The 27,674-nt window shown below is 45.1% G+C and overlaps 1 protein-coding gene across 1 annotated transcript in view; it reads right to left on the minus strand.

Annotated features, from left to right (window-relative positions):
• Positions 1-1,273: 1,273 nt before the first annotated feature.
• Positions 1,274-27,674, minus strand: part of LOC119434059 (rap1 GTPase-GDP dissociation stimulator 1-like) — an 86,117-nt gene continuing 59,716 nt past the window's right edge. Inside the window, exons 13-16 of the mRNA XM_049671744.1 lie at positions 22,153-22,242; positions 12,512-12,691; positions 6,176-6,304; positions 1,274-5,647 (exon numbers count right to left, since the gene is read on the minus strand). Of these exons, the coding sequence (XP_049527701.1) occupies positions 5,505-5,647; positions 6,176-6,304; positions 12,512-12,691; positions 22,153-22,242 (542 nt within the window). The 3' untranslated portion in view covers positions 1,274-5,504. The remainder of the gene's footprint in view (positions 5,648-6,175; positions 6,305-12,511; positions 12,692-22,152; positions 22,243-27,674) is intronic.

The raw sequence follows: 27,674 nt of genomic DNA on the forward strand, positions 1-27,674 counted from the left end.
AAAAAGCAGCGAGAAACAATGCCTGAAAGTTTTTATGTGTCCGAAGTCTACAATAACTATGTTACGATAAAGTTAACTAAGCTGCGGAGCCTGCGATAGACAGTTTCAAAACACTATGAGATGGGTGAAATCTCGGTGACAGCTGCTGAGGTCAGTGCATATTCCACGAACCGCCGCGGGTATGGGCAGGCCCGTCAGCGCCCTTCTTCCCACTTATGTTAACTCTCTCGGCAAACAAAAAACTTAGAAATGCCATAATACACTGTGCGGGTGGAATGTTTTGATTTAGATTTTATTTGTGACCGCACCCTCCATTCTAGACAGTTAAATCTGTCCTTTTCCTTTGGAGCTTATTTCCACCTATAGAGTAGGAGTCAAATTGATGAAACGCATCGGTCAATACCTGTCCAAGCGTTATTAGCCTTTTAAAATTTCTCTTATGGAAGTCCCAATGCAAGCCCACTGGCTTGCACTGGTATCTGATGGGTAAGAGAAAATGAGTTTGTTTTTTGAAGAAATACACCCGAATAAACCCATCAAACTGTAATAAAATATAATCTAGCTCTGACCTGTTCGTCGAGGTATAACCAGTTAGTGTTTCTGAATGTGCACAATTTGTTGCCCACGCAAACAAATAGTTATTTATTGTTCATGAACATACAGATAATAAAGTTACCAAAATTTTTTAATGAGAATGTGAATCTAAACATTATTGCACTTCTAAAATTTAACATGAACGTGAAATAAAAGGCCATAAATGATAAAACTTTTGTGATGGCATATGTACATAGATGCAGAGTTCAGAGTGAGCAAGAATTTGCTTAACTTCACATTCCAGCTTTTTTCGCAAGGCTGACCCCTGAGCAAATCTCGCATGGCCTGAGTACTTGGAACTTATCGAAGATGAATTCGTAGCCTCACTCTGGCATATGCAGCAACCAGCATTTTGCTTATTCGTTCTTTGCGAGCCATGCATGTCTTCACAGAGGGTTTGTTTATTTCTTCGAGATATGCTACAAGAGAACGAAGCAGTGACTTCATGGTAAAAGATTTGTCGGTGCACCATGAATAAACAGCGATAAATAAATTGTTCCTCCTAGTTTTTCGAAGTATTCATGACATCACTGCTTAGATATACGAGGTTTTGCCCACCACTGACGTACGCATTGAGAGCAGTCAGGGAAGCATATATTGAGTACGGTCAGGGAGCCTAGCACCTTGTAAAGGCAATGAATGTCTAATTAAAAAAAAAAGGAAAAAAAGCGCCGATAGCATGTTTCGAATGCATTCCCGCATGTTTCGAATGCATTCCCAAGTAGAAACAATGTGGTGTACAATCTCGGATGCAATCAAACATGCGGCAGGCAATGGCCGGTCCCGCACGGTAGTACAACTTAATGACTTTGTCAGTCTTTAGTGCAGCTTTCTTTTCTTTTTTCTTTATGCCGAGCAAGACTAATAGTCCAGATAACGCATGTGACAGATGCTACCCCTGAATGCTATTCACCTTCCCATATGCAAAATTGATACATCGCAATAAACGTAGCACTGAAGCGACAAGCTGCACTTATGCTACAAACACACGAGGAGTTGGTCGGTCGCCACTTGTCACGCTTGGCTCGCACCAGCCACAGAAGCTTCCTTTTTAGGTCTCTTGGAAAATAAAACATCCTCCCAACCATAAGGACGCAGCGGGTGTCTCACGTAGCCATCCTTGACATGATTAGGTAGCATGTCTCCCTCAAAAAGAAGCTGGACACTCGTCGAGCGTCCAGCTTCTTTTGAGACCGAAGTGATGAAAGTCGAGGACCTTCACTGTTGAAAACAGAAGCCTTGGGAACTCTTCGTCACTGATGTCAATCACTACATCAAAATTAACTCCTGCCCTAGCATGACACCTGTGCACAATGAATGACCGGACTTCTATGTGTCCTAGTATGCGCATGGTTTTCAATTTTTCTAGGGCGGCTTGCATCGCTACTTCCACTGTGACTACGTTTTTCTTGGTGTTAAACGCACTTCGTTAATTCCTATCAGAGCCACATTATGAAGGTAGGTGTTGTGAATCCGTCTGTGTACGGAATTGTGTACGGAATTTAAATTCCGTACATAATGCAATGTCACAAGTGCCTAACGCTAGGCCATGTCTGTGCTGTCTGCAAAGGCCAGACAGCATGCCTCCGCTGTGGCGGCAGCCATGACATATTTTCATGCACAGTAAAAGAAATGAAGTGCGTGAATTGCGGTGGACCCCACGAAGCCAATTCCAAGGAATGTCCTAAAACAACGGATATAAAATGGAGATAAAAATACTGAGCCAAATGAGCAAGACAACTATGTCCCACAAAGAGGCAGCAGCGCCAGTGCAACACCGGAGGAGATGATCGCGTCGTCGACATGGACAAGCTGACAGTGCAAATAAGAACTCCCTGGCTCCAATTTCGCAGGTCCAGCAGGAGGTAGTTCAATTGGCATCGAAAGATCGAGCCATTGCTTCAAGCGAGTCGCGCAAGAGCGGAATCGAATGTATGGCCACACTTGGCGTAGCGCACACGGGCCTGTCAGCACGAGCAAGGACAATGCACCGAAAAATCACTGTTGAAATTGACGCCCCACAGCTGCTACTGTCTAGTTTAAATACGCTAGTGGCGCTAACAGCTGCAAACATTATGCAAGCTATAGACAGTCTTCTAGCTACGCTACAGTAACTTTAACTCTGCCTGCGAAGATGACTGTGCTGTTCTGTGAAGTGTGCATGTACGCGTTGCACAGAAACAGAATGCTGTGAAGCTCACATCATCGTGTTCACCATACTACCACCCTCCTTCCTCTTCACATCCTATCTCTGTTATTCCCCCAAACCCCTTCCCCAGTGTGGAGTAGCAGGTTAGAGGCACTTCACTCAGGCCGACCTCTCCACCATTCTACCATTAAAAAGTCTCTCCCTCTTTTCCCCTCCAACCGTTTCGCAAGTGGTTGGCGCTCTGAGGAATGCAACATCCAGGCATTCCACGTCGAAGAAAGCCGCGCGAATGCAGGAGCATTTCGTGTACGCCCGCACATGGAGCAGCGAGGATGATGCAGACAACACAATGGCGGAGGGCGTGCGCAAGAGCTGGTCGAGGCAGCGTCGACTGGTTCAAAGGCTGGCATCACCCTAAGGGGGGGGGGGCAATCGAGGCACCCTAAAATAACCAGCGAATGCGAGCATGTGCACTTCGAGCGCCTCCCGGCACCTGATTGGGACGGATACTTCCGCGTGTTGAGAGGGTCCCGACACACGATCGCAAAGAGTTAATCATAAAGGAAGATAGAAGTACTGCATCCAAAAAAGGGTATCATACAATACCCACTGCCAAATGATACGTCTGAATTTAATCCGAGTAGGAATTATCGCAATTCTGCAGAAAAAGTCTGGCTCCCTGAGTGATGCAGCATGCTCTATATACTATTAACTTTGTGTGCTTTATATCTACTATGGTCGCGTGAAATATATTGCTGTTTTGCTTCAGTTTCAAGTTTGATCATGCACAGTTGACGATGTGAAGTACAGTAAAACCCTGGTGATACGATCCCGGCTGGTACGAATTTCAGTGTGATACGAATTCGTAACATTCCCCAGCCGAAATACATTGCTCACAATACGAAATAAATCGGCGGTTCCGAGCGCGTTGCCGTGCCACTGCAGATCACATGAACGCATGAGCAACAGCGTTGGCGGCTGATCCAGCGGAGCGACCGGCACAGACAAGCCGGCACAGCGGGAGCTGGGTGGGATCGATAGTCGCCATGCAACCAGCTACGTCACGCGGCTGCGCAATCTCTCATTGGTCCTCACGTCATGCGGACCGGACTCCATCACAGCCTATCCGATGCTTAGCGAGAAAGTAGACGAGGACCGCTGCTACAACAACAACAGCAGCGCAGCCCGGACAGCCAAAATGCTCCCTGTACTCGACGTGCTCAGGCGTTCAGTGGCGTGCGAAAACATTCGAGAGATCACGCACGCACACTTATACGCCTTTCAGAAGGCGATTGTTGACGATTTGGGCAAGAAGAAAACGTACACGGTTAGTAGAACCTCATTGATACGTTTTTCAAGGGACCACAAAAAAAGAAAAGTCACAGTTTCGCCCAAAAGGTGAAGCAACGATTGCGATAGCAAATTAGTAGACAGCTGTAAAAAGTAAGGATAGTAGTCGTACCGGCCGTATAAACTTGTAAACATTCGCCTATTAACTAAATTAACAAGCATGATGTCACGCGCACACAGGCTAAACATTAACCCATCTCGCTCGATGACCGCGGACACTCGCCATCGAAACGCTGGCCTGAGGAAGCGCAGCAGCAGGAGCGAGCGAATTGACCTTTACGCTGTCTCTTGTTTCAATGTGAACTAAACGTCGAAGGCACAGCACATATGGCGCTACCGGCACTAGGCGCACTTTGTCAACATCGGAGATCGTTTTGACGAAGAGGTCTGGGCAGGCGCGCACTTTGCGCACGTCGCAAATCACTTTCAAGATACGGTACCCACGCGGCTGCATCGTATCTGCAACGTGCCGGCTGTTTGTTGCAAGGTACAAGCTGGCTGCACTGCTAAATTTATGTGACCGCCACATTCAAACGCAACGTAAGATGCAGGAACAATACAGATTGACGACGTATCACGCGGAACTTAATACATGGAAGTCAATGGGATTTAGGTCGGAACCGCGAAAACGCGATGCAGCAACCGGGAAAACGCAGCAGCGAGGAAGGTATCAATGTGGTTCCACAATTAGAAATCTTCTGTGGCAAAAATAAATTCATTTTTTCTTTATATTGTGTATGTTTTGATTATACGAATTTCGGGTGATACGAATATTTTACACGACCCAACGAGATTCTACTGTATTTTAAAAATGTTAGAAAAACCTTCACATTTACAAACACATTCCAACTTCGATATAATAAACGTGGACAAATGATATAATCTAAGATGCTTATTTCCAATGTTAGTGTGTAACAAATATATGCCTACAAGCAATATAGGATATAACGAAAGTATTCTTGTGTTGGATGAGACTTCATTATAACGACATTCAACAATTACCAAACATACAGAAAAGGATGGAAAGGAGGAGTGCATTAAAAAAAGGAAAGGCGAGAGTGTGGTTAGTGGTGGTCAGTCGTGCTTTCACTACTTATATGTACTCCTCTACAGCACCTGACACAGACCAAGTCGTGTCGGAAGTGCCGGCATCTGCCAGTGCCACAAAGAACATTTCATTTAAATATTTTTCAAGCAGTGGTCATGCCATGAAGAAAGGAGAGTTGCCACCCCAAAGAGTTTTCACAAAACGACTCAACTTCATGAGGCCAAAAAGTTTGTCCCTCACACCATCAGCCATAGCCAAAGGTGCATACACATACAAAGGCCTGAACATTAATTACATATGCTGCACACAGTAACGTCGAACAAATGGTTTTTGCCAATGCAGCAACGGTTATGCCCCAAATGCTCAAGCCTGTAATTTCACGCCTTTTTTTTCAAGGATCTGCAGCGCCTGTGCTGCAGATTTTGACAGCACATGGTTGCTGTGGTCCTTCAGGTCAGTGAGGACCGCTGCATAGCCTTCAGCCTGTAGAAGTGGCCTGAAAGAGTCTGCACAAAATAGCTAGAACATTAACTTTCCTGAAGTTAAAATATGTACTTACAATTCAGCTTCCCTGGGTCTCTTTAAAGATTTCAACAGTTCAATACGTCAATGAAATTGATAAAACTGAACATATTAGGCACAAGTCATGTACTATATCTTACATTCCCAGGTCACTATGCACAGGAAGAAAGGTGCCACTAGGCTGCCCAGTGAAGCAGTGTCCTTTGCTCCAAAATTAAATGACGAGAACGAGAGTTCTCACCCTTCAGAAATTTGGAGTGCTGGGGAAACAATACAAGTCCCACTACATGGCCAGGAGTCAGTGCCTTTCATGTGGGCAGCAACCTAGACTTTTTACAAAGATGGCACCCTAGCTCAAGTGCTGAAAATTTTGTAAAAAGATAAACTTGCAACAGTAGAGACTCATTGTTCTACATTACAGCCATCACATATGCCTTACTAGCCTCATGTGATATGTCTTAACTGCTAGTTCCCAGCTGGCATTGCCAGCAAAAAGCGCATTAAGAACTCACCAAGGCTGGCTAGTGCAGTAGTGAAAGCAACCGCATTCTGCAGAGCTTCAGGTGATATTTCTGGTGACTCGAGTAATGATCGCAGCAGAGGAAGAATGTCAGTCTTTTTCAAATCTTCCAGAGCGGTACCTGTGGTGGTATGATAAAACAGCTAAAACAGCTTACATTTAATGAGCATGAGATACTCATTAAAAAAAAAACAGCCTTGAAGGAACCACACAAGCATTACTACTATAATTTTAAAAACTTGCTACGAAATGAGTTCTTTCAACCTATTCTCTTAAAGAACAAATTACGACCTTACTATATAAGGACAAAATACCAGCCGGTTCATTCAGCTTCACTCCACAGGCATAGATGCTTGTGCTATAATAAGGTTTATGTTTTCAATGCGTAAGCATTTCTATGCCTACCCAATGAAAAACCTGTCCGTCTGTCATGTAAGATGAGTGCAATGGCTCATAGCTTCATAAGGCTGAGGCTACAAGTGCTCAGCAAAGTGAAGTGAACAGTGCATACATTCACTGAAATCACCTGTACAACACACAGAACAGCATACGTTTCAATAAAGAACAAGCTCAAGACAAGCATCTGAAACATCAATAAAGAATTGCATATCAGCAGTTGTAGTGGTGGTTTTGCAGCAGCTTCACTGCACATCCACTTTTGCAGGTTGATAACGACCAATAAGGGTTGTTAGGGGTGGGATCGTGTACAATAAGGGCGATAACAACCGATAAGGGTTGATAAGGGTTGGACGTAGTCCGATAGGATTGATAATGACCGATAAAGCTTGACAAGTGTTTATGCTGGCTGGATCAAGTTTGATAAAATCGATAATGACACCACACTGCACGAAGATAAGCAAGTGACACAATGCTTACGCATACTTAGACAACGCCAGTGGAGTTTCTGCATTAATTTTTTTCATAAGCAGCTCAATTCAATTCAAAGCTGCATTATTAAATGTTTCTGGCTAGTAGATTAAACATTTTTGCCTACTGTATATTGTTGTGTCCTTGCTTTATTCCATTATCACACGGATGGCATTCGGTCAATAGGAGCCATTAACCTTTATGTGCATCGTCTTACTCTTTCTCTGACCCCTGACATGGCAGTGGACTGTGGTACTTACAACATAGGCATCAGCAGAATGTGGCTGCAGTGGCTACAAAATAACAGACAACACAGCATGCTGATATGTGCCTCATTTGCAAAATTACCAGCCCTCTCAAGGTGTACAGCCAGAGACTACAGGAGTGCCATGGAACGCAAGTGACTGCTGAATGTCCATGCATACTATATAAATTCTGAAATACTGCTCTGCACTTCAACACTGTAGTGCACTGAAGTAACACTTTTCACCAGAAACACAGGGTGCACAGTTCTGTAACAATTTTTTTTCAACTCACTTCATCCTAAAAATTTGCTCTATCATATTTATTCACATACCTTCTAAATTATGTGGTACAATTCAGGTAAGTGATTGTGGTGTTCCAATAGTCTGTGGTAAGCATAAACTGTAACCTGTAGGGCCGGTGGCTGTGTTCATGATGCTGGACATATATGCAATATTTGACCAACATGGCCAGCTTAGGAGCAGAGCAAGTTTCCTTGCCAACCTGCTGATAGTAGGGCACTGCATTCAAATGTAGCTGTTCTTGTGCTTAGCAGCTTTACCAAGCTGCTTGGAAGGGACACAACTGCATGTAAGCATTGGCACAATTTTTGGATCAGCTTGATTAATTGGGGTTAATTAGTTTGATTAAATGAAGTTGACTGGGGTTAACACATAACTGGAGTTCCACTGTATATGGTGCTGGAGAGCTACAAGGAGTGTTCAGCAATAAGTACTTCACAAATTCAGAGCTACAGCAGAAAAATAAGAGCACAAATTGTAAAGTATGCACTCGAACTGCTCTATACGTCCAAAATGGCTTTTAACCCCACAAAGCCCAATGTATAATTTTTGATACGCTGATTCTGGCACCTAAAACTTTTATTTAAGCACTGGAAACACTATGCAGGGCCCATACAAGTGTTTTTGATATACCGGAGGGAGTTCTCAGTTGTGGATAGTTCAGCACATCAATTAGTAAGTAATTACCGTACTAATTAATGTGTACACAATTATTGTTTCATTGTTTTTTTTGTACCAATATACCTCCCTTTACCCATAAATAGATGTGAATAAGCTATTTTAATTTTCTTTGATGTGGAATGGCATTCGGGCTTTGTGGGGTTTAACCCCCCCAAAGCCCCTACCAGGCCACATAAAAAATTTTGGTTATATATGCTGGAAGTTGTTACATGCCCTCTATGGAGTGCTCTACCGCAATAATTTTTCAAATTGGTTCGTTATTAGCAGAGATAGGAATACAGTAGGACCTCGTTAATACGATCCCATTATGTACAATTTCCCTGCGCCGACGTTCGTGAATTCAGAGCACAAAAAAATGACCCAACAGAGTTACACTTCTTTTTTACTGGTTCATACATTCCTGGAAAACACAATATTTCGGCACCAACGTTCATTAGATCGCCAAATTGTGATATTATGATATGTTTTCTGGCCGCTAGATCCCATGTAAACAAGAAAATGCGCGAGGTGCGTGAGATCGATAACCGTAGCCACCTGCTGTGGCAGCTTCATCGCACTACTCCCCCGCCCATCTCACGTGAAAACGCCAGGCACGCACTCAGTTTTTTATTCCAGTATCAGCAAATCGCCTCCCTGTTCATCGCACACCGCATTCGCTGCTATCGCCGCCAACCCTACTGCGATAAGTATCTTCACCTATCTGTTTCCCAGCGTGGGTGCCGTTGGAAGCATAGTTTCATACAATTACTAGAGGGAACTCGGGCACTAGCATCTACAGGAGCTGCAAGCAGGGTAATTCAACCAGCATGGGAATGATGGGTAGTACATGAATTTGTCTAAACTTCGTCCTTCTGGCTTTAAATGGCTTCGTGACTTTGCAAAGTTATAATTTCTAAGAAAGTAATGTGTTATAATTAAATAAACATTTTTAAATAGTCTGACGGCAGGATTTGAACACAGGACCTCTAGCACAGAAGCCCGATATTGAAACCATTACACCACAGGCACATGAACAAGTGGAACCATTGCAATTAGCAGCGATAACGCGTGCTTCCAGAGTCTTATTACCTTCTACAGTAAAAAAGTAGAAATTACTTCGAAATTTAAGCCAATTTAGGCCTAGATAAAGCGTAATAAATGAAGCCACAAGAACGTCTGAAGCCCCAAGCCCGAAGAGCAAATAAATCCATGTACCGCCCATCATTCCCATGGTGGCTGAACGATCGCAGCACCAGAGCTCCCTCTAGTAATTGTAGGAAACTCTATGGTTGGAGCGTACTGCACGCCTTTAATAGGTGATAACCCAAATGTGCTGCCGCCGTCTGCTGCAGCCTGCGATCGTACGACACGTTTTCCGGCCACTAGATCCCATGTAAAGAAGAAAAGGTGCGATGTGCGCGTGATCAAAAACAGTAGCTGCCTGCTGCACCTGCTTCCCTGCAATACCCACCCGCACTTCTCACGCAAAAATCCTGCCGCGCACTCAATTTCTTACTCCAGTACCAGCAAATCTCTTCCCGGGTCACTGTATGCCGCATTCACAGCTATCACCACCAAACCTATTACGATAAGCATCTTCACCTATTTGTTTTACAGCGCAAGGGGCATAGTGCCATTGGAAGCGTACTGCATTGCTTTTAGTAGGCGATAACCCAAAGGTGCCGCCGTTCTCTGCAGCTGGCGGCGAGAAGGGAGCGTCATGTTTCACTCCAACTGCAGCCGCCGTTGCCCACCAGCACGATTTTGTTTCGGTTGTCCATCGCCGTCTACGCAATAGAACAACAAGATGGGTCTCGGGCCGCTGGAGCCCCCCAGCTCGACGACTGTTGGCATCTCGTGCCTCGTGCCGCAACCATTCGTGCAACGCTTCAAATTACCTAGATGTCAACTACAGTTGAGTTTGTAAACTTTTTTTAGTAACCTGGAATCACACGTTTTGCTGATTAATATGTTTTTTATCGCATTTCCCCCCCCCCTCCAAAACGTACGAATGAGGTTCCACTATTTTTGAAGTTCTGCGAACCCATGATTTCAGGAGGTGAGCTTCATTGCCAAAATTGACACTCTCGCCACTTTTCCCATCTAGCCAACGCAAGCAAAATTCCTTCCCTGCGTGCTCCCCTACTGGAGCCGGAGGATCACGTCGCAAACACATCACGGTCCCGCCCTCTTTTTTTTTGCTCGTATTTTTGCTGCAGAGAGCACTTCAGTCGACGGTCTCACACATAAGCCCGCGAGCTGTTGTGTTGCTTTTGTTTCGCTCTGTGCGATCTTACAAACTGTGCACGAGAACACCTGCACTGTTGTCTGGCTGCTTCAGCAAAATAGATCCCTCAGTGCGCGAATGTTTGGAAAGGCTGGCCCAGCTCATGGATCCATATTGCAATACACTGCGTCGTTGTACCGCTGGAACCGCCGTCAGAGACGAGGCCCCTAACTAGCAGTTTGATCAGCCTGTGCCACATCAACAATGAGGTAGATGCGAGCGGATGAAAGATCGCGATAGTGCGCTGGAAAAATGACATAGTTTCATTCTCTGTGCGCATGACTGCATGACGTGAGAACAAGGAGACAAAAAGGAAGTACATCTCTCTTGCCACGGTACAAAGTAAAACAAATACATGCAAATACTTGGTTTGTATGTTTTATTATATCTCTAAAGTTTAAGTCGTCTATTGAAGCAACAGATCAAACAAATATTTGATGTTGCCTTCAATAATTCTCGAAGTCATGTGTCACTGTGAGTGACGTCACAGCACTGCAATTTACATAGGCGCACCTGTGCGATTGACGTTGACTCTCCGGCTGGGAGCACGGCACCCACGAGGAGAAGGATTTATGGCGTTTGGTTTGAAATTTCAGGTCTTTTTGCGGCGCATAGTGGTGTAATATTTTGCAGACACGATCGTTAGCACGCATGTATGCACTGCACTTGTCAGCTCAAAATGGCCAGACCTGACGAGATGCCATTTAAGAAGGCTTGACTGAAGTTGACATCACCCTGGCTTTTTATTTATGTCAACGCTTTTGGTGGCAAAGAAAGCAGACTAGAAGCAAGGTAATTTGTTGGCTTTCCAAATGCTATATGGCAGCTAGACCTCATAGTAAAGATATCTTAGTCAATTTAACAAGAAACCACAACTTTTGACTGCTGTCTCGCTATCTATGGAAGCAATGCTCCCAACACCCCTGAGAGAACAGTATAGCTGAAGTGAAGAAATGAAGGAAGTCAAACATTGGCAAGTGGAACTGAAGTCACAATATAGAACACAGGTCTCATACTCATGCAAGACACTAAGTAGCATGTGTGATGCACTGCGGGTGAGGACAGTTATTTAAAGCAGACAACTTAGGAAGGAAGGCTGGTGATGGTGAGAGTACTCAGGAGGACCACATAAGTGACACAAGGGCTCCACAAGATGCAAGCCACTTGCTACCTGCACATTGACTCCTGGTGTAAGCTGCATTTCATGATGATGACATTACTTAGTTTTCCAGACTATGTTTGAAGCTCAGTAGGCACATGAGTATATTTTGATGCAAGCACGTCTGCCATCACGGTGCTGCCAGTGCTACCTGCCAGTAGCCAACAATGATTTAATCAGACATTATGCAGCCTAGCTATGGGTGGTAGCTTATCAAAAACTATGTGCTGGTCCTTGGACAACTATTCAACTGCTGCAAATGTCTGGTTCCCACCAAATTCATCTGTATATGTTTCACGGTGGAATGCTGAATGCTCCTGTGTTTCTAAATGTTCCCAACTAAATTTGCACAGCATCAAATGGACTGCCAGTGCCGAGCAGTCAAGGCGACATGCAACCTCTGCAGTGTGTTGTTGCTGCATATTATGGCAGGCTACACAGATCGTACTGTGCACAAGACAAGTGCAGCAACAGTAGAAATATTCAGTAGATACTGTTGTACCAAAGCACAAGATCAACAACAAAGTCATTATAAAGCTTCATGCTGGCTGCTGGCAGAATAAAATGTAGCGAATCTTTTTATCCGTCATCCGTGTTTTTGGGCTGCCTGCATATTTAGGACAATATTGTGATAACCTCAATGTTCAAAAAAAGAAAAAGTAACAGAGAGAGAGAGAGAGAGAAAAGGTCGGTTAGCTGCTGCATTCAGCTCTGAGTGGAACGAGCTATTAATGCAGTCAGCTGAAACGCTCTACTGTCTAAGTGAGATGCAGAAGCTGGCTAGCATGTCAAGCAGGAAGGAGTACTCACCAGATGGCGGTGGACTAAGGGAAAGTGTGAGAGCCAGCAGCCCCTCAGCCTGCATAAGACTGTGTTCGGAGGAAAGCATGGACACCCAGTGGGGCAATGCACCCAGACGGCATAGTACTGCCTTGGCTTCAGGCGATGCACTGTTTTTCGCTATCCAGGCCAGTAGTCGCACAGATTCACCTGCCATAGAAATAAGTGAAGAACTATTAACACCCTGCCACAATTTATTTCACACTACAGCATAGGGCAGCGCACTCACTGAGGAGTAACCTCACTCATACCCATTTCTCAGGCGTGAAGATAAACAAGTGACTGCTGGTGTGGGAGGACAATACGTATTAACGTGAGTGAAAATCGGAGAGTGTGATTAGACATGACTATAAATTCAAATGAGTGCCTTTAAGTATGAGTAAACATGAGTATGAAGGTGAGTGAGTGCCGGTGAGTGTGAGCAGATGTGAGTGTGAATGTGGCTGATTCCCGTATTCTAGAATGTTTCTCCATTCAACACACCACCTTGAATTAAGAAAGTAGATAGCAGCATCACCCCCTGACAGAAGCGGTCACTGCACTCCATGATCATCCAAACCAATTCCTGAGAAGCATGTCTTCTTTAGTCGAGCGGCGGCGCTGTGCTCAACTCAGTGGAGTGGAGGAAGAGGTTCGAGTCAAAGATGGTTTGAGAATATAGGGACTAAGTACTAGTGAGCATGCGTGGATGCAATTGTGAACATGAGATTGCTGCTGCACGTAAGTGGATATAAGTGCAATGTTTCAGTTTATGCACTATACGATATACAAGGTATGCCAAAATTCAAACACCAGTTCAGGCAGATGCCCACTGTGAGATGTCAACGTAGTGATGCCACAAGGACCAAGGTGATGTTTAATCCTTATCGGGTGGTGACCTGAGGTGTATGCAGAGATAAGAACGACACATATATCTAATAGTCAAATCTTGGCGACATGATCCCGACGGATCCGAATTTCCAGGTGATACAAATTTTAAAAAAGTCCTCGCCAGAATGTATCAAGTTTAATGAGCACTTTTTCGGGATGACTCGAACGCCCTCAAGGGCCGCAGAGTAATATGTGACTTTCTGAGCCCCCGTGATATCTACTATACCAATCAATCAATGAATGAATCAATCGGAGAAGTATGGCTGTGACAATCAGTTGTAAAGTCGGCATATGAAATATTAGTACAGTCGAACCACAATATTACAAATACAGATATAGTGAATTATAAGATATAAAAAAGGAAATTTTAAATTTTCTTTGTCACGATTTAAATTAATGGGGTACAGGGTATCGGAACAAAATGGTTTTCGTTCTGGTTTTAATTTCGTTCCACTGAAAAAAGTTCTCTTCTGGTTCAGCTCCGGAACAAAAAAAAAAAGAAAATGATCTGTAACGGTTCATAACAATATTGGTTCGCATGCAAAAATTTTCGAAGCAAGGTAACAATAAAAGCATAGTATTTATGTTTCTCATTAAGTGAATTACCAATTCTGAGATCATGCTCAGTGCCTTGGCCAGCACAACCTAGATAGCACAAGGCCTGTGCACTCCGATCCATGATGTCATGCTACCAGGCTTGACTGCCATAGAATCTAATGGGGACGCTCCCATGTAAGCAACGGTGATTTTGACGTCACCTTTTTCGTCACGAAGAGATATTTCGGGCATATAGCATGACAAAATAAAGCCTTGTGTGCAATGTTTTTTGCTGTTTGTTTTTCACATTCCTTGCTGTTGACACCGCAACTGTCTCACTCGAGGCGGACACCTGAACTATGCCAAAGCAAGCGTGCGTAAACGACACCATCCGGAAAGTGCAAAGTGCGACCATGTGGTATCCCCACGAGTACGGAGGTTACATTTCTCTGGGTGCATAGCTAGTACGGCCACAGAAAAAAGCGCGAAATAAAGAGGCATGCGCAGAAAGAAGGGAAAAAGAAGGAAGGGACACGCCTCCGATGATGATGATGTAGTGTTTACTGGCGCACGGGCCAGGTATGGCCAAAGAGCGCCAAGAAATAGTAAAGAGTGATCAATGGATGATTAGCGCTGAGTAGATGCATCACGGCTGTATAGGGGCCTAAAACTGGTCGCTGTATAGATGCGTAAAACATGTACTTGGGATAAAACTATGACAATGACTATTGTGAGGTATGCTATGTATATAAATGACATAAATTTAAAACACTCAGTTATAGATAATTGCCAAGCAGCACTACTGCCTCACCAGGAGCCTTGTGCACAAGGGCCTGGAGGCGTGTGCTATAGATACTAATGCCGTAACATAGGCCTCTATTGTGAGGCCGTGCTACGGATCGCATGGGTGTATAACATTTAAGATACGAATATCATTTAAAAAGCCTAGCAATGATTTTGTGTCAAAAAGAGCAGGTCTTTGCCAAGGAACAATGCCGGGTGTAATGGAATATGTTGTCTGTATGCTAAAGGGAAGAACTTTTTTCTTTGCTCTTCTACTTCCCGGCATTCAAGCAAGACGCACAGTTAGCGTCTCGCCACATTTCCCACAGGCAGGGGGATCACTGTTTGTTAAAAGATAAGAATGTGTGCCATACGTGTGGCCTATTCAAAGTCGACAGACTTTGTTCGTCGTGTTTTGGTTGTAGGTGGCCAACTTCCTAAATGTGGTTTTATAAAATGAAGCTTGTTTGGACTGTTTTGTGTCCCACAAACGTTGCCAATAGCACCTCAATTTTTTCAGCAGAAATGGTTTCAAATCTATGGCAGGGTCAGCGATGGAAGTGTTATTAGCACTTGGTTCTGTGGATGTGGCCATTTTGTCGGCAAGCATGTTGCTTTCAATGCCTCTATGTCCAGGAACCCAGCATATTGTGATATGTTGAGAAGAGTAAGCTTTGCATACAGCCGAGTAAAGTTCTGCAATTACAGGATTTTTATGTTTCTGTAACGACGATAGGGCTTTAACTACGCTTCAAGAGTCAGTATAAATAACTGCATTGCAAATCTGCGTATTATCGATGTACTTTACAGCCAAGAGTAACGCATAAGGCTCAGCCGTAAAAATACTTGTTTCTGGGTGTAGAGCGACGGATTCCGAGAACGATGGGCCCACCACTGCACAACAAACACCGGCATGCGACTTTGAGGCGCCCGTGTAGAATTCTGGCAAGAGTATTTTCCCTGAATTTCTAAGTGCATCTGGATGTGTGTGTCGGGGGCATGTTTTGCGACTTCTACAAAAGACAAGTCACAATCTATCTGCTGCCACTGCCACGGCAGTAATAGCTTTGTTGGAGCCATTAAGTTATGTTCAAGGAGTGGAACACTCATTTCATCACTGAGGTTCCTCACGCGCAGAGAAAAAGGCCGTTTCACTGCAGGTCGGTTGTGGAACAGGGTGGCACTGGTCATATCGTTTATGGTTAAATAAGTTGGATGTTCATTGTTCCCAAGTATTTTCAGAAAATACATGAAACTAGTGTACGACCTTTAAAGATGCAGTGACCATTCATTAGATTCTACGTAGAGTCTCTCTACAGAACTTGTCCTGAAGGCACCGGTCGCCAAGCGGATACCTAGATGATGAACAGGGGCAAGCATCTTCAAGGCGCTTGGACTGGCAGGTTGATACGCTATGGCCCCATAGTCTAAGCGTGTATGTATAAGACTTTTGTACACGTTCATCAGACACTTCCCTTCGCTGCCCGATGTTGTATGTGACAAAATTTTAAGCAGGTTCATTGTTTTTAAGCATTTCTCTTTGAGGCACTTCATGTGTGGAATGAAGGTTAGTTTCGAGTCTGATATGACGCCTAAAAATTTATGTTGTGTGGAAACTGGTATGTGTTGTCTGTGTAGTTCTACATTGGGCTCTGCAAATAAGCCTCTTTTTCATGTGAAAAGGACACAGGAGCTTTTAAGAGGATTGAGTTTAAAGCCATTTTCTTCTGCCCATTTACACACTTTGTTCAAGCCAAGCTGGACATGTTGCTCACAAATTGCAAGGTTACATGACTTGAAACCTAACTGCACGTCCATCTACGTATACCGAATAAAACATACCGTGCGGTATAGATAAGCACAAGGAATTCATTTTGACGATAAAAAGGGTACAGCTTAGTACCCCACCTTGCGGCACCCCAGTTTCTTGTGTAAATGGCCTGGACAGAGCATTGCCAGCCCTAACGCGAAAAGTACGGTGTGATAAGTAACTTTCAATTACATTAAGCATATTTCCTCGAACACCCATTTCCGATAGGTCTCGCAAAATCCCATATCGCCAAGATGTGCCATATGCCTTTTCCATGTCTAGGAAAACAGAAAGAAAAAACTGCTTATGGACAAAGGCGTCTCGAATGTTTGCCTCAATGCACATGAGATGGTCAGCAGTCGACCAACCCTCTCTGAAGCCACACTGATAAGGGTCAAGAATTTTCTTCGATTCAAGGAAATGTAAAATACGGCAATTTATCATTTTCTCGAAGACAACTTGTGAGGGCTATTGGACGATAACTTAATATGTCGGATGGGTTTTTACCCTGTTTCAAGACCGGGACTACGATGGCTTCTTTCCATCAGGATGGGATATATCCGGCAGCAGTTTGCGGAGCTTGATACACGCTCGAAGTGTATGCCAAGGGCATCGGCCTGGTTTTCCAAGGTTATGCCCTTGGTCATCGACCAAAGGTAATTGGTTTACCTGCTGCCCTTTTAGCCTTCTCAGCCCATTCCATACTTTAGCCTCCTGGGTGTAGGCATTGATGCCTGAGAGAAACCTCTCCCAGCTTGCTCTCCTAGCGTGCCGTCTCGTGTGCCTTCCTTGTGACTTCATATGTTTAAATGCAATGAGATTTTCCGTCGTTGGATATTGGCGCAGTCTACCTCATGCCTTATTTTGTCTCTTTTGTGCATCTCTACAGTCTTCATTCCACCAAGCAACACGTCTCTTACATGATTGGCCGTTTGTTTGTGGAATAAACTTTTCCGCTGCATCAATAATAAAAGCAGTAAAATATGCTACGGCATCATCTATGCTAACATCGCGTATAAAATCTTGCGATAATTAAGTAGATTCTTTAAAATGCTTCCAATCAACCGAGTTAAGTTTCCAGCGAGAAACATGTGGTGGAATGTCGTGTTGTGTTAGTAGGTTTAGAGTAACCGGGAAGTGGTCACTCCCAAACGGATTTTGTATTACATTTCATTCTAAGTAAGGAAGAAGTATGGAAGATCCAAGCGCTAAATCTATAGATAAATATGAATTATGCGCAATATTATAGTAAGTAGGTGGTTTTCTTTTAAATAGGCATACACCAGAAGTCACAAGAAAGCTTTCGATAAGTCGACACCTCAAATCAGTCCTGGGGTCTCCCCAAAGACTGTTACAGTAGAACCTTGCTGTTACGTTCCCGGGTGCTGCGTTTTCCCGGCTGTTACGTCGTTTTCGGCCGGTCCCGGCACAGCTCCCATAGAACCCAATGCATTGGTAACCCCGCTGTTACGTCGCAACTGTGGGACCGTTCCCGCATCATACGTTGCGAACTGCTACACCGCGCCGGCCCGAGCGGCCATTTTGACTTTTCATGTCGCTTGGCTTGGTTGCTTGACGATGGCATTCGCCGCCCAAAGTGCTGGGGGCGACATTTATTACGTATTTTCGGTTTCCGCCAGCAAAAGTATGGCCTTTGATATCCGCTTTTGCTATCTAAAGATGGTGTCTATGACGCGTTGCGGCCCTAAAATTGGTTTTGGCTCATAGATGTTCCGTATAAAGTCCATGGTGTCTATGACGGGTTGCGGCCCTAAAATTGGTTTTGGCTCATAGATGTTCCGTATAAAGTCCAAGGGCGATAACGCCGTCGCCGCGCGCCGTATGCTTTCTTTCGCGCGCGAGACGCAGTCGTCGGCTCCCCTCGCACCCTTTCACTCGCACATACAGCATACGTCGTCGCGACGTATGCTGTATGTGCGAGTGAAAGCGTGTGCGAGGGAAGCCGCGCGGCCGTATGCTGAATGCGCGAGTGAAAGCGTGCGAGGGGAGCCGACGACCGCGTCTCGCGCGCGAAAGAAAAGCAGGGAGGAAGCGCGCCTCCTTCCGTTGCGCTCGAGGCACCAGCGAGGGAGCGAGGGGGGGGGGGGGGGGTAGCGGGCAGCGTTGTGCTCTGGCATCATACTGCGCGGCGGCACGCGCGCGGTCCCGCGGGCCGTATCTTGAAAGCGATCTGCGTGGGGGCAGATTCTACGCAGTGTAGGTGCGTCGGCGGCTCGTGGCTTTGTGCGTGCTGCGTGTTCTCGGCGCTCAGTTTGCGTTGAAGCGATAGACAACAGCACGAAGGTCACTTCGCTCGCTTCTGCAGCGGCGCTTAACTGCGTGTGTCCGCGCTCATCGAGTGTGATGTGTTGACGTTTGCCTGTGGGCGCTGACACCATGTTTGTTAATTAGTTAATAACCGAATGTTTACAAGCTTATACAGACAATAAAACTACTATTCTTACTTTGTATAGCTCATCGCAATCGATACTTCGGCTGTCGGGCGAAACTACTTTTTGTCGCACGTAAGAATTAAAATAATATTGTGTGCAGTTCAAAACTACTCCCATTTCTTAATTTTTCCTGTTTCCTGGCTCTTGCATTTCCCGGCTCTTACGGTTTTTTTTTACGGTCCCGTGAAAAACGTAACAGCGGGGTTCTACTGTATAAGCATAAAAATCTCCGACGATAAGAAAGGGTTCAGGAAGTTGTTTAATAAGGCCATAGAATTCTGTTTTGCTCCGGTGACAATTCGGAGGTATGTAGATGGAGCAGACAGCAACCTATTTGTTAAAAAGAATTGCTCGCACTGCAACTGCCTCGAGGGACGTCCGAAGGGGCAAGTGTTGGCAAGCAACAGTCTTGTCGACAACTATAGCTACATCGCCGGATGAGGTGTTAGCCTCGTCACGGTATTTGCGAAAAATAGCATATGATCGGAGGAAATTCGTCTGTGTAGCTTTTAAATGCGTTTCCTGTGCACACAGCACTTTTGGGTTAAGTTTGTGTAAGAGTTCTGTTATGTCATCAAGATTGTGGAGTAAACCTCTCACATTCCACTGTATAATTTGTGTATCCATTTTGACAGAGTTGGGTACTGCGTGTTCTGGAAAGGAAAGATTAGCTCACAGGAACCTTTCCGGGCGCCGTGATGCGCGTTTTGCTTTTGGAGCGGTCGCGAGAATCGTGGCGCTCCTGCACCATCTGGATCGGGGTTGTGTCCATTGACTCCTGGGAGCCGCTGGACTTCCGCTCATTCGAGCGGGGTGTTTTCAGATTAGGCCTTGCCTTGGCAAGCAGCGGCAGATTAAGCAGGGCCTTGGAGACCACCAACCCAGAGGTCGATGGTACCTCCTTTAGAGACGGCGAAGCAGCGCCGGCTGCTGTCGCCAAGGGGGCTGGTGGCACAGCCGCAACCACACTCTTTGTGGGCCCGGCCGACACCGGAGTCTGCTGTGGCATTGCCCCCTTATGCGCCGCATCAGTTTACCCTGCAGTATAAAGAAAGGAAACGCGCTTGCGCGCTTCTCGGAAGGAAATGTTCTCCTTTACTTTGATAATCACAATCTCTTTTTGCTTTTTCCATGTCAGACAAGAGCGGGAATATGCGGCGTGTTCGCCGTCACAGTTCACACAATGGAGTGCAAGGTTACAGTTATCTGAGGGATGATCGTGTTCACCACACTTGGTGCAGGTTTGTCGGCCTCGGCAGCTTTGCGAACTGTGACCATACCTTTGACATTTGAAGCATCTGCGTGGGTTAGGGATGTACGCCCTTACTCGTATCTTTACACATCCAGCCTCGATTATCTCGGGCAGTTCACTTGTACCAAAAGTAAGTATCAGATGTTTGGTTGCAATTTCTTTGTTCTCCCGTTTAATTTTTATTCTGTGTACTTGGATGACGTTCTGGTCCTTCAAGCCCTCTAAAAGTTCTTCTTCACTCACATGAGGTCATCGTCTGATATCACTCCCTTGCATGTATTCAGTGATCGATGTGGTGTCACCGTGATTTGAGCATCACCAAATGTAACCAGATTTGAAATCTTTCCATGCAGCAGCTCATTGCGTACCTCAAGCAGGAGGTCGCTGCTAGGCGTTTTTGTCCCTTTGTAGCCACTACCCAGTGCCTCCGTGCGGAATTTGGCAACAATGAATGGTGAGATGGTTCTGACAGTCTTTCCAGGGTTCCCAGTATGTATAACATGGTATAGCGGGAAGTTTTCTTTGTGGAGAAAAGAATTGAAACTTTCTTCGGTGCATCCTCTTTTGTAAAGAGGACGATCAGGTAGCTTGGGGAAAGAAGATGATGCCACAAGATCTTAATTTCGGCAGTGATGCCAGTCGCCCACCACCGAGCGCAACAAGGGGACGTGACAGGAGTCCCTGCAGGGGAAGTCCTGCGAACACGAGATGTACAGCGTTGCTATAACCAAATACGACATAACTAAGACAGGTTAGCCACACCTGTCTGGAAAATCGGAAGTTAAAAGAAGTGAGTAGAAGAGAGTAAAGATTGAAAGTGAGAGAGAGAGACGAAGATTTGAGAGGGGGACAGGAAAAGGCAACTACGATTTCCCCCGGGTGGGTCAGTCCGGGGGTGCCGTCTGCATGAAGCTGAGGCCAAAGGGGTGTGTTGCCTCCGCCGAGGGGCCTTAAAGGTCCAAATTCCCGGCATCGGCTCAACCTCCAGGTTCCCCTTTTCCCCAGACATGGCTAAGTCACGCACTGTTAGGCGCGGGAGGGTCCAACCCTCGTGTGCTCGGGTCCGTGATGTCGCCACACACCAAACGCCTGCTTGCGCAGACAGAGACACGCCTCCGTTGCTAGGCGACACTTTTCTGGGCAGAGTATTCGCTCGCAAAACCTGATGCGTCGTCCCTCCACAATTGATTAAAAAAAATTACCACCCGCGTTTTTTTCAGGTTTTCCCACACGCGTTTTTTCTTTCTCAGGTGTCGTCTCAGGTTTTCCAAACCCACGCGCCGCAGCGTCCACTTTTTGCGCCTTGACATGTGCTAGCCTACTGTTTTGGCTGCTGTGAAGGATACGCGGAAATCTAAGAACCCCCAGATCTCGGAGTATTAGTTCGTAGTACTGAGGCGTTGTTACTATGACAAGGAAACTGAATAACGATCGTTATTCTGAAAAGTTTGGTATTTTGAAGTTCGTAGTATCGAAATATTTTTACACTGAAACTAACTATAAGAAGTCAGCAGGGGATTTTTGAAAAGTTTGTTAAAGTGGTGTTCGTAGTACCAAGGTTTCACTGTAATTATTTATATAGAGAATTTCATGAAAATAAGTTTCATTCATAGCAGTCATTCACGAAAATATGTTTTTCATCAATATTAAAAATGGTCACCAGATGTGTCTCATTAAACTTATCTGAACAGACTCTCCAGTCTTTCAACAGAAACAAAGCATACTTATGCTTCTCTTAATTTTTACTGCGCAACACCTTGCTTCAACGCTGTTCTCCATTAAGCTTTTAAGATGGCAATTATCACCAGCCAAGCCACTCTATACACAGCAATGCCTGAATCTAATAAAACAAATGTAAATGGTTACGCAGCAATAAGCTAACAGTAAAGAACATAACATATCTCACCTTTGACACCTGGGTGGTCCTCAGTGCTACACCATGTCACCAGATGCTTCACCAGCTGCTCGTTTTGTCCCAACTTAGTAGCCACAACCTCTGCACAACAAAGTCAATGTCCTCGTCACGAAATAAAAGGAAAAGTTATGTAAGAAAGCAAAGTGACTCAGGCAACGCTTTCCAGCAAACTGTGACAGCAATTGGCAATGATGTCTAGAAAACTGCATGTGACAACTAATTTCTGCTTTTCCTTGGAGAGAATTTAACAGTGACTAGGCCACTGTTAAATCATTGTGCAAAGCATAGAATTAAGGCAGTTTGAGTAATGCTGTAAGCCTGTAACGACAAAGTTCATATTACAGATGCAGCATGTACGAAGCATCAAAATTACTATTAAAATGACTAATTGAAAACTATTCCCCATGATGCACTGCAACGAAACCTTGGGAAACAATGCCGAAAGTCCCACAAGAGAATTTTTGGAGGTGATTTGGTGGAGGTCATGTGATGGAAAAATGTGACATGCAAACATAGTCATGTGAATTGTTTGGTGCCTGGCATCTTGACTTGGCTTTGCTAGGCTTGCAGTTTCAATTTTGGGTAGGCTACACATGAGCTAACATGGGCTAGGCTTGCTTGCTGCAATGGATAGACTTCTTCTAAACAGGCCATCCAATGAGGGCATTGTATGCCCAAAAACTGCACTGTGAACTTTGAGGAATGCCATAGCAGAGAACTCCAAATTTAAAGGAGTACTGACGTGATATTTTTTTATTCTTAAATTTTTTTTTTGCCTTTAATGAGAGCTCTAGACCTCTAAACCCCAGAAAAAATACTGGCAAGCCTCAGAGCACCCCAAATAATTTATTACACAGTAGACTTCTGTTAATTCAACTACAGTTAACTATATTTCTCGGTTAATTCAATCCTGACCTAAGGTCCTGGTCAGCGCCCATACATGTCTCTAGGACCGAACTTTAATTACAGTCAAACTTAGATATAACGAACCTTGATTTAATTAACGAAATTCGCGATGTAACGAACTATTTTTGTTTCCTGATCTTAGTTCTATTGAATTAACGAAACCTTGAATTAACGGAATTTACGATATAATGAAGTTTTTACTACAAGTACAACTTCATTATATCGAGGTTTGTATTTCAATCCTAAATTTAGCCTTTGCTGGATAATTCGAACTTGGCTGGTCATCACACACGTGCCCGACCCTAATACTGACAGCCAGTACTGACTGCAGTGGTGACTCCAATAGCGGCAGCCTCAATCTTGGCGGCACTTAGGGTACAGTGAATGCGTTGAACATGCGTCATCTCCCATCGAAACGCCTATTATCAACCTGCCCCAGGAAGATGTTAAAGCAAAAATGGTAGCTTACAACAAATTATTTTACAGTATTCACCCTATTCTAATGCGCATCTTTTTTCCAAGAAAATTAATCTAATTGCTTGGGCAGTGCAGTCCGATATGAAACTATAACCAATACCGCTTTCGTGGCATTCACAACAGCTTGCCATCAGAGCCAGCCTAGCCGGTGGCATCACCATTTCCATCACAAGATGGCGATCATGGATGGTGACAGAACAAGCTCTCGCATAGCAAGACAATCACGTGCCGCTTTCAGTCTGATTACAAAACATATTCCAACGATAAGTTATTTTACATGTTGAGTTGGCATCAACAAGTCGTGTCACGTCTTCTTGGCGTATCAGAGAATTACATGCATTGCAGGACGAACTAGTGAAGTGGTTAGTCTAGGCATGGGCCACCATCCCGTTTGCAAATGCTGCAGAGTTGTCTCATAAATGCAGAATATCAACCATACGGAGGATATGTTGTGGTTCTTCATAGACAGTGATGAAGGGCTGACCGAGTGATGATGATAGACATTAAATAAATTTCCATTCTGTGAACGTAAAGTTTGCTGGTTTTGTCTTTTTCTTATAGCCAGAATCACAGGCATGCTATGTTTCTCTTGCTAAAAAATTGGGTGTGCATTCGAGTTATGCCATGTTTAGGCGCTCTAATGTTATTTGTACGTATTCTACATTGAACCCATAAAAAGTGGGAGCGTGTTCGATTTGGAGACCTGTTAGAATTGGGGAAATACTGCCAAATGAATTAGCGGTATATTTGGGTGTTTTTCCTGTCACTTGTTTATTCGATCCGTCAGATAAGTAAATCAATTTCGTCGGACTCGTCAAGGTTGCATTAATGGACGTGGACTATAATAGCTCTTTTACAGCAAGATTAGGCTTCATTTCCCAGGAGGCTATTGTGTCATGATGTCGCAATGAAAAAGGTGGTCACGTGGAAGCAGGCCATTGCGACATTTTGACACTTGCTGTGGCTCGCTCGGTCACCTCTGTTGGAACTTCGTCTTTCATACGTCTAGCAGACGATCGTTCATCATCATCGTTTTGTGCCTCATGAGCTCCGCTCGCTCGAGGGCATGAAGCCATTCTTTTCATAATTCGCTGTTCCATTAAAAGAAGAGTACGCGCTTAAGAAGTGCCGTCTCTGTTTCATCAAGACAGCGTGATAGCCGGCGGACCTTGAGGTCCACTCACATGGTGCCGAAACCCGGGACCTTCTGAACGACGTCAACCTCATCAATCCGCCTTTTTCACGGCCCGACGGCGCATGCGCCCTGCCCTGGCGGATTAGTCGCGAAACGTTTTGGAAGGGTCGCGCGCGCGGCCGTGTGGCCCCATCTCGGGGAAACGTCCCCCGAAAAAAAAAAAAAAAAAAGGCGCTCGGACGCGCGCTACTGACAACTCGTGCCGTGTACCGCGTTGAAACTTCACTGGTAGCTCGACGTCAGTGCAGTACTAAAAGTGTGCGTAGCGTAAGACTGGCTTTGGTAGTGCAAAGGGCTTTCTTGTCGACGGCACCGATAAAATCGCCGTGCCTATACCATCGTTCGACCGAAACCCGCGCAATAGGCCGTCGAACCGATAAAGCGATAGCCGCAACGCCTTCGTTGGTATATATAAATAATCGCGCTCAAAGTGAGTCAAAACATGCCTACGAAATTGAAAGGTTGAAATGCGCAAGGCTTCGACCCTCTCAAGCCGATCACATGAAGTTTGAGCCAATGTTGATTTCAGCGAAGCTTAGGCCTGGCTCCGTTGAGTTCGTGCACCCGCTACCGGCGGACCTGTACGCCGGTAGCAAGTTAGGACGAAGGAAACTGCTTTTATAGTTCAGTTCTGGCCTTAGCGATTTGAAATAAACTACTCTTCGCTTTGCACGGCGCGTACACAATAATCTGCAAGCGGCGGCACAGCGCTGAGCCCAACGGCTGTGCCAACATCTGTAGGTCACCGTTCCCGTAGGCTGCCGCTCGTATTCGCAACGTAGATGGGTCTGTTTGTACGTACTGGTATGCTCACGCATTTCTTAATTCCTGAGAAGTACTGTTTATCTCTGCGTCAAACGCGAAACAAGAGACGGTACATTCGGTACAGCAGCATAAACAGCCGCCTCGCTCAGTTATATACCAACGGTGTCAACGATGGCATCCGCGTTTTTGCGGGAGAACAACAAGGCCTTTAAATGAGCGCTTATGTGAGCACATTTTTCTCTCATAATGCTTTATGACACGCGCAAACTAAGTACGATAAAGTTAAAGAAAAGCGACAATCACTAATAAATTAACAGCCCGATATTTGTAACTGAATCACAGTCGCCGTTGAGTAGCTCAGGCGTTCATACTGACTCGTCTCACGGTGGAATAAGGCGGCTCATATGAGCAGGTATGTGTGTTTTATTCGACGTTATGACATTTTTTTTCGTATCAGCGATGCACCTTTTCCCAATTTTTGACGCTAACAACGATCTGTGGCTGTAGATATCGATGTAAACAAGCGCACCGCTTTGCTAAATCCGACGCGGAAGGCTGCGCGCTCGAAAACTTCTTATTTATGCAAAATGTCTAAAGAATGTGCAAAAAGAATTGAAGGAAAAGCGAGGTGCAAGTGCAGGAGTCAGCGACAACAAACTCCAAAGCAGCCGCGCCGCAGAGGGTACTCAGCGTACCTTATAGGCCACACTATAAACAAAACAGCGCTATCACGCCTGCTCACCGGTGCTATTAGTTGGTGAAGTGCTACATGGCTTCCAGGAACGACATGCTGTCCTGCAGAAGCCATTAATAATTATTCGCGGTCCACGAAATGCACAACCGATGCGCACTCATCAAGGGCGCAGGTTCACAAATCAACCGGCGAGAGCCCCGGCACCCTACCAAAACGTTTCCGGTAGCGTGCGGCAGAGGGCAGCACAGGAAAATGAAAAAGGCGGATTCACGGTATCGCACTGCGATACGTGTGCATTTGGCGAAGAGTTCCCAGCTGCCAACTGACTCATGGAACGGCTACTCCGACGACGCAAGTGCCTACTCTCGCAATTGGATGACATGCTCAAAGAAGCGGAAGGCATTCTACGAGAACAGCAAGAGCCAGCAACATCACAGGTCAGCGTTTTACATGACCGGATTAACAGACTCTACCTGCAGATATCAAAAACAGATGAGAGCATTTTAAACGAGGCGCCTGACGATCTAATCGAGAGCGAGACGTTAGACGCCAGCAAATATGGAGACAAGGTTGTTACAATGACATGAAAACTTCGTTTCGAGCTTGAAAACAGCCGTACGTCCCAGGCTACATGCCAGACGAGCAGCCAAGCTTCAGTCAGCGTCATGTCTAGACTGCCGCAGTTGGAACTGATGAAATTCGATGGTAACCAAAAACAATGGCACCGTTTTTGGACACAGTTTTCGACGGCAGTGCACAATAAGGAAGAGCTCAACACTGCTGACAAATTCAATTACCTGAGCACCCTACCCAGTGGAGCAGCAGCTTCAACCATATCTGGACTCCAGGCAACTGAAGAGTGCTAACAGGGCACCATAGATATTCTCAAGAAACGCTTTGGAGATGAAAGTATAATTGCTCAAGAGCACCTTTGGAGTCTTTTAGATTTGGGACCTATCTCGTCGTCTTCGAACATCATGCAACTTCGAGATCTCTATGACCAAATACAGGTGCATGTAAGGAGCTTTAAAGCTCTTGGAACAAGCCCTTCAACGTACTGTTCCATGTTACGGGAGATTCTTTTACGAGTCTTACCGTCAGACTTAGTGCTTAAATTTCATGAGCTTTACAAGCCGACGAAAGCGTCCATAGCGGTATCAACAAACTAAGTGGAAGTTGACCCAGAGCACCCAATGACAAAAGCAGAGAAAGAGTTACAAAACCTTCTGGAGTACTTCGATCATCAACTTCAGTGCCGAGAAGCTGTGACAACATATACGTCTGCGAAAACGCCAGAAGTCGTCTAGAAAAATAGACAGACATCGTGAACTGTTCAGCATCGCAACGTGTCATCAACAGTGGCTCTACAAAGAGTGTTGGAGAAGCCTGACTTGTGCCTGTTTTGCAAACCATCTAAGCATAATGCTGACGTCTGCGACAACAAAGAAGTGAGTCTGACATACAAGAAGCAGATTC

The sequence above is a fragment of the Dermacentor silvarum genome, chromosome 1 (genome assembly GCF_013339745.2).
Source record: "Dermacentor silvarum isolate Dsil-2018 chromosome 1, BIME_Dsil_1.4, whole genome shotgun sequence".
In the NCBI taxonomy this organism is placed as follows: domain Eukaryota; kingdom Metazoa; phylum Arthropoda; class Arachnida; order Ixodida; family Ixodidae; genus Dermacentor; species Dermacentor silvarum.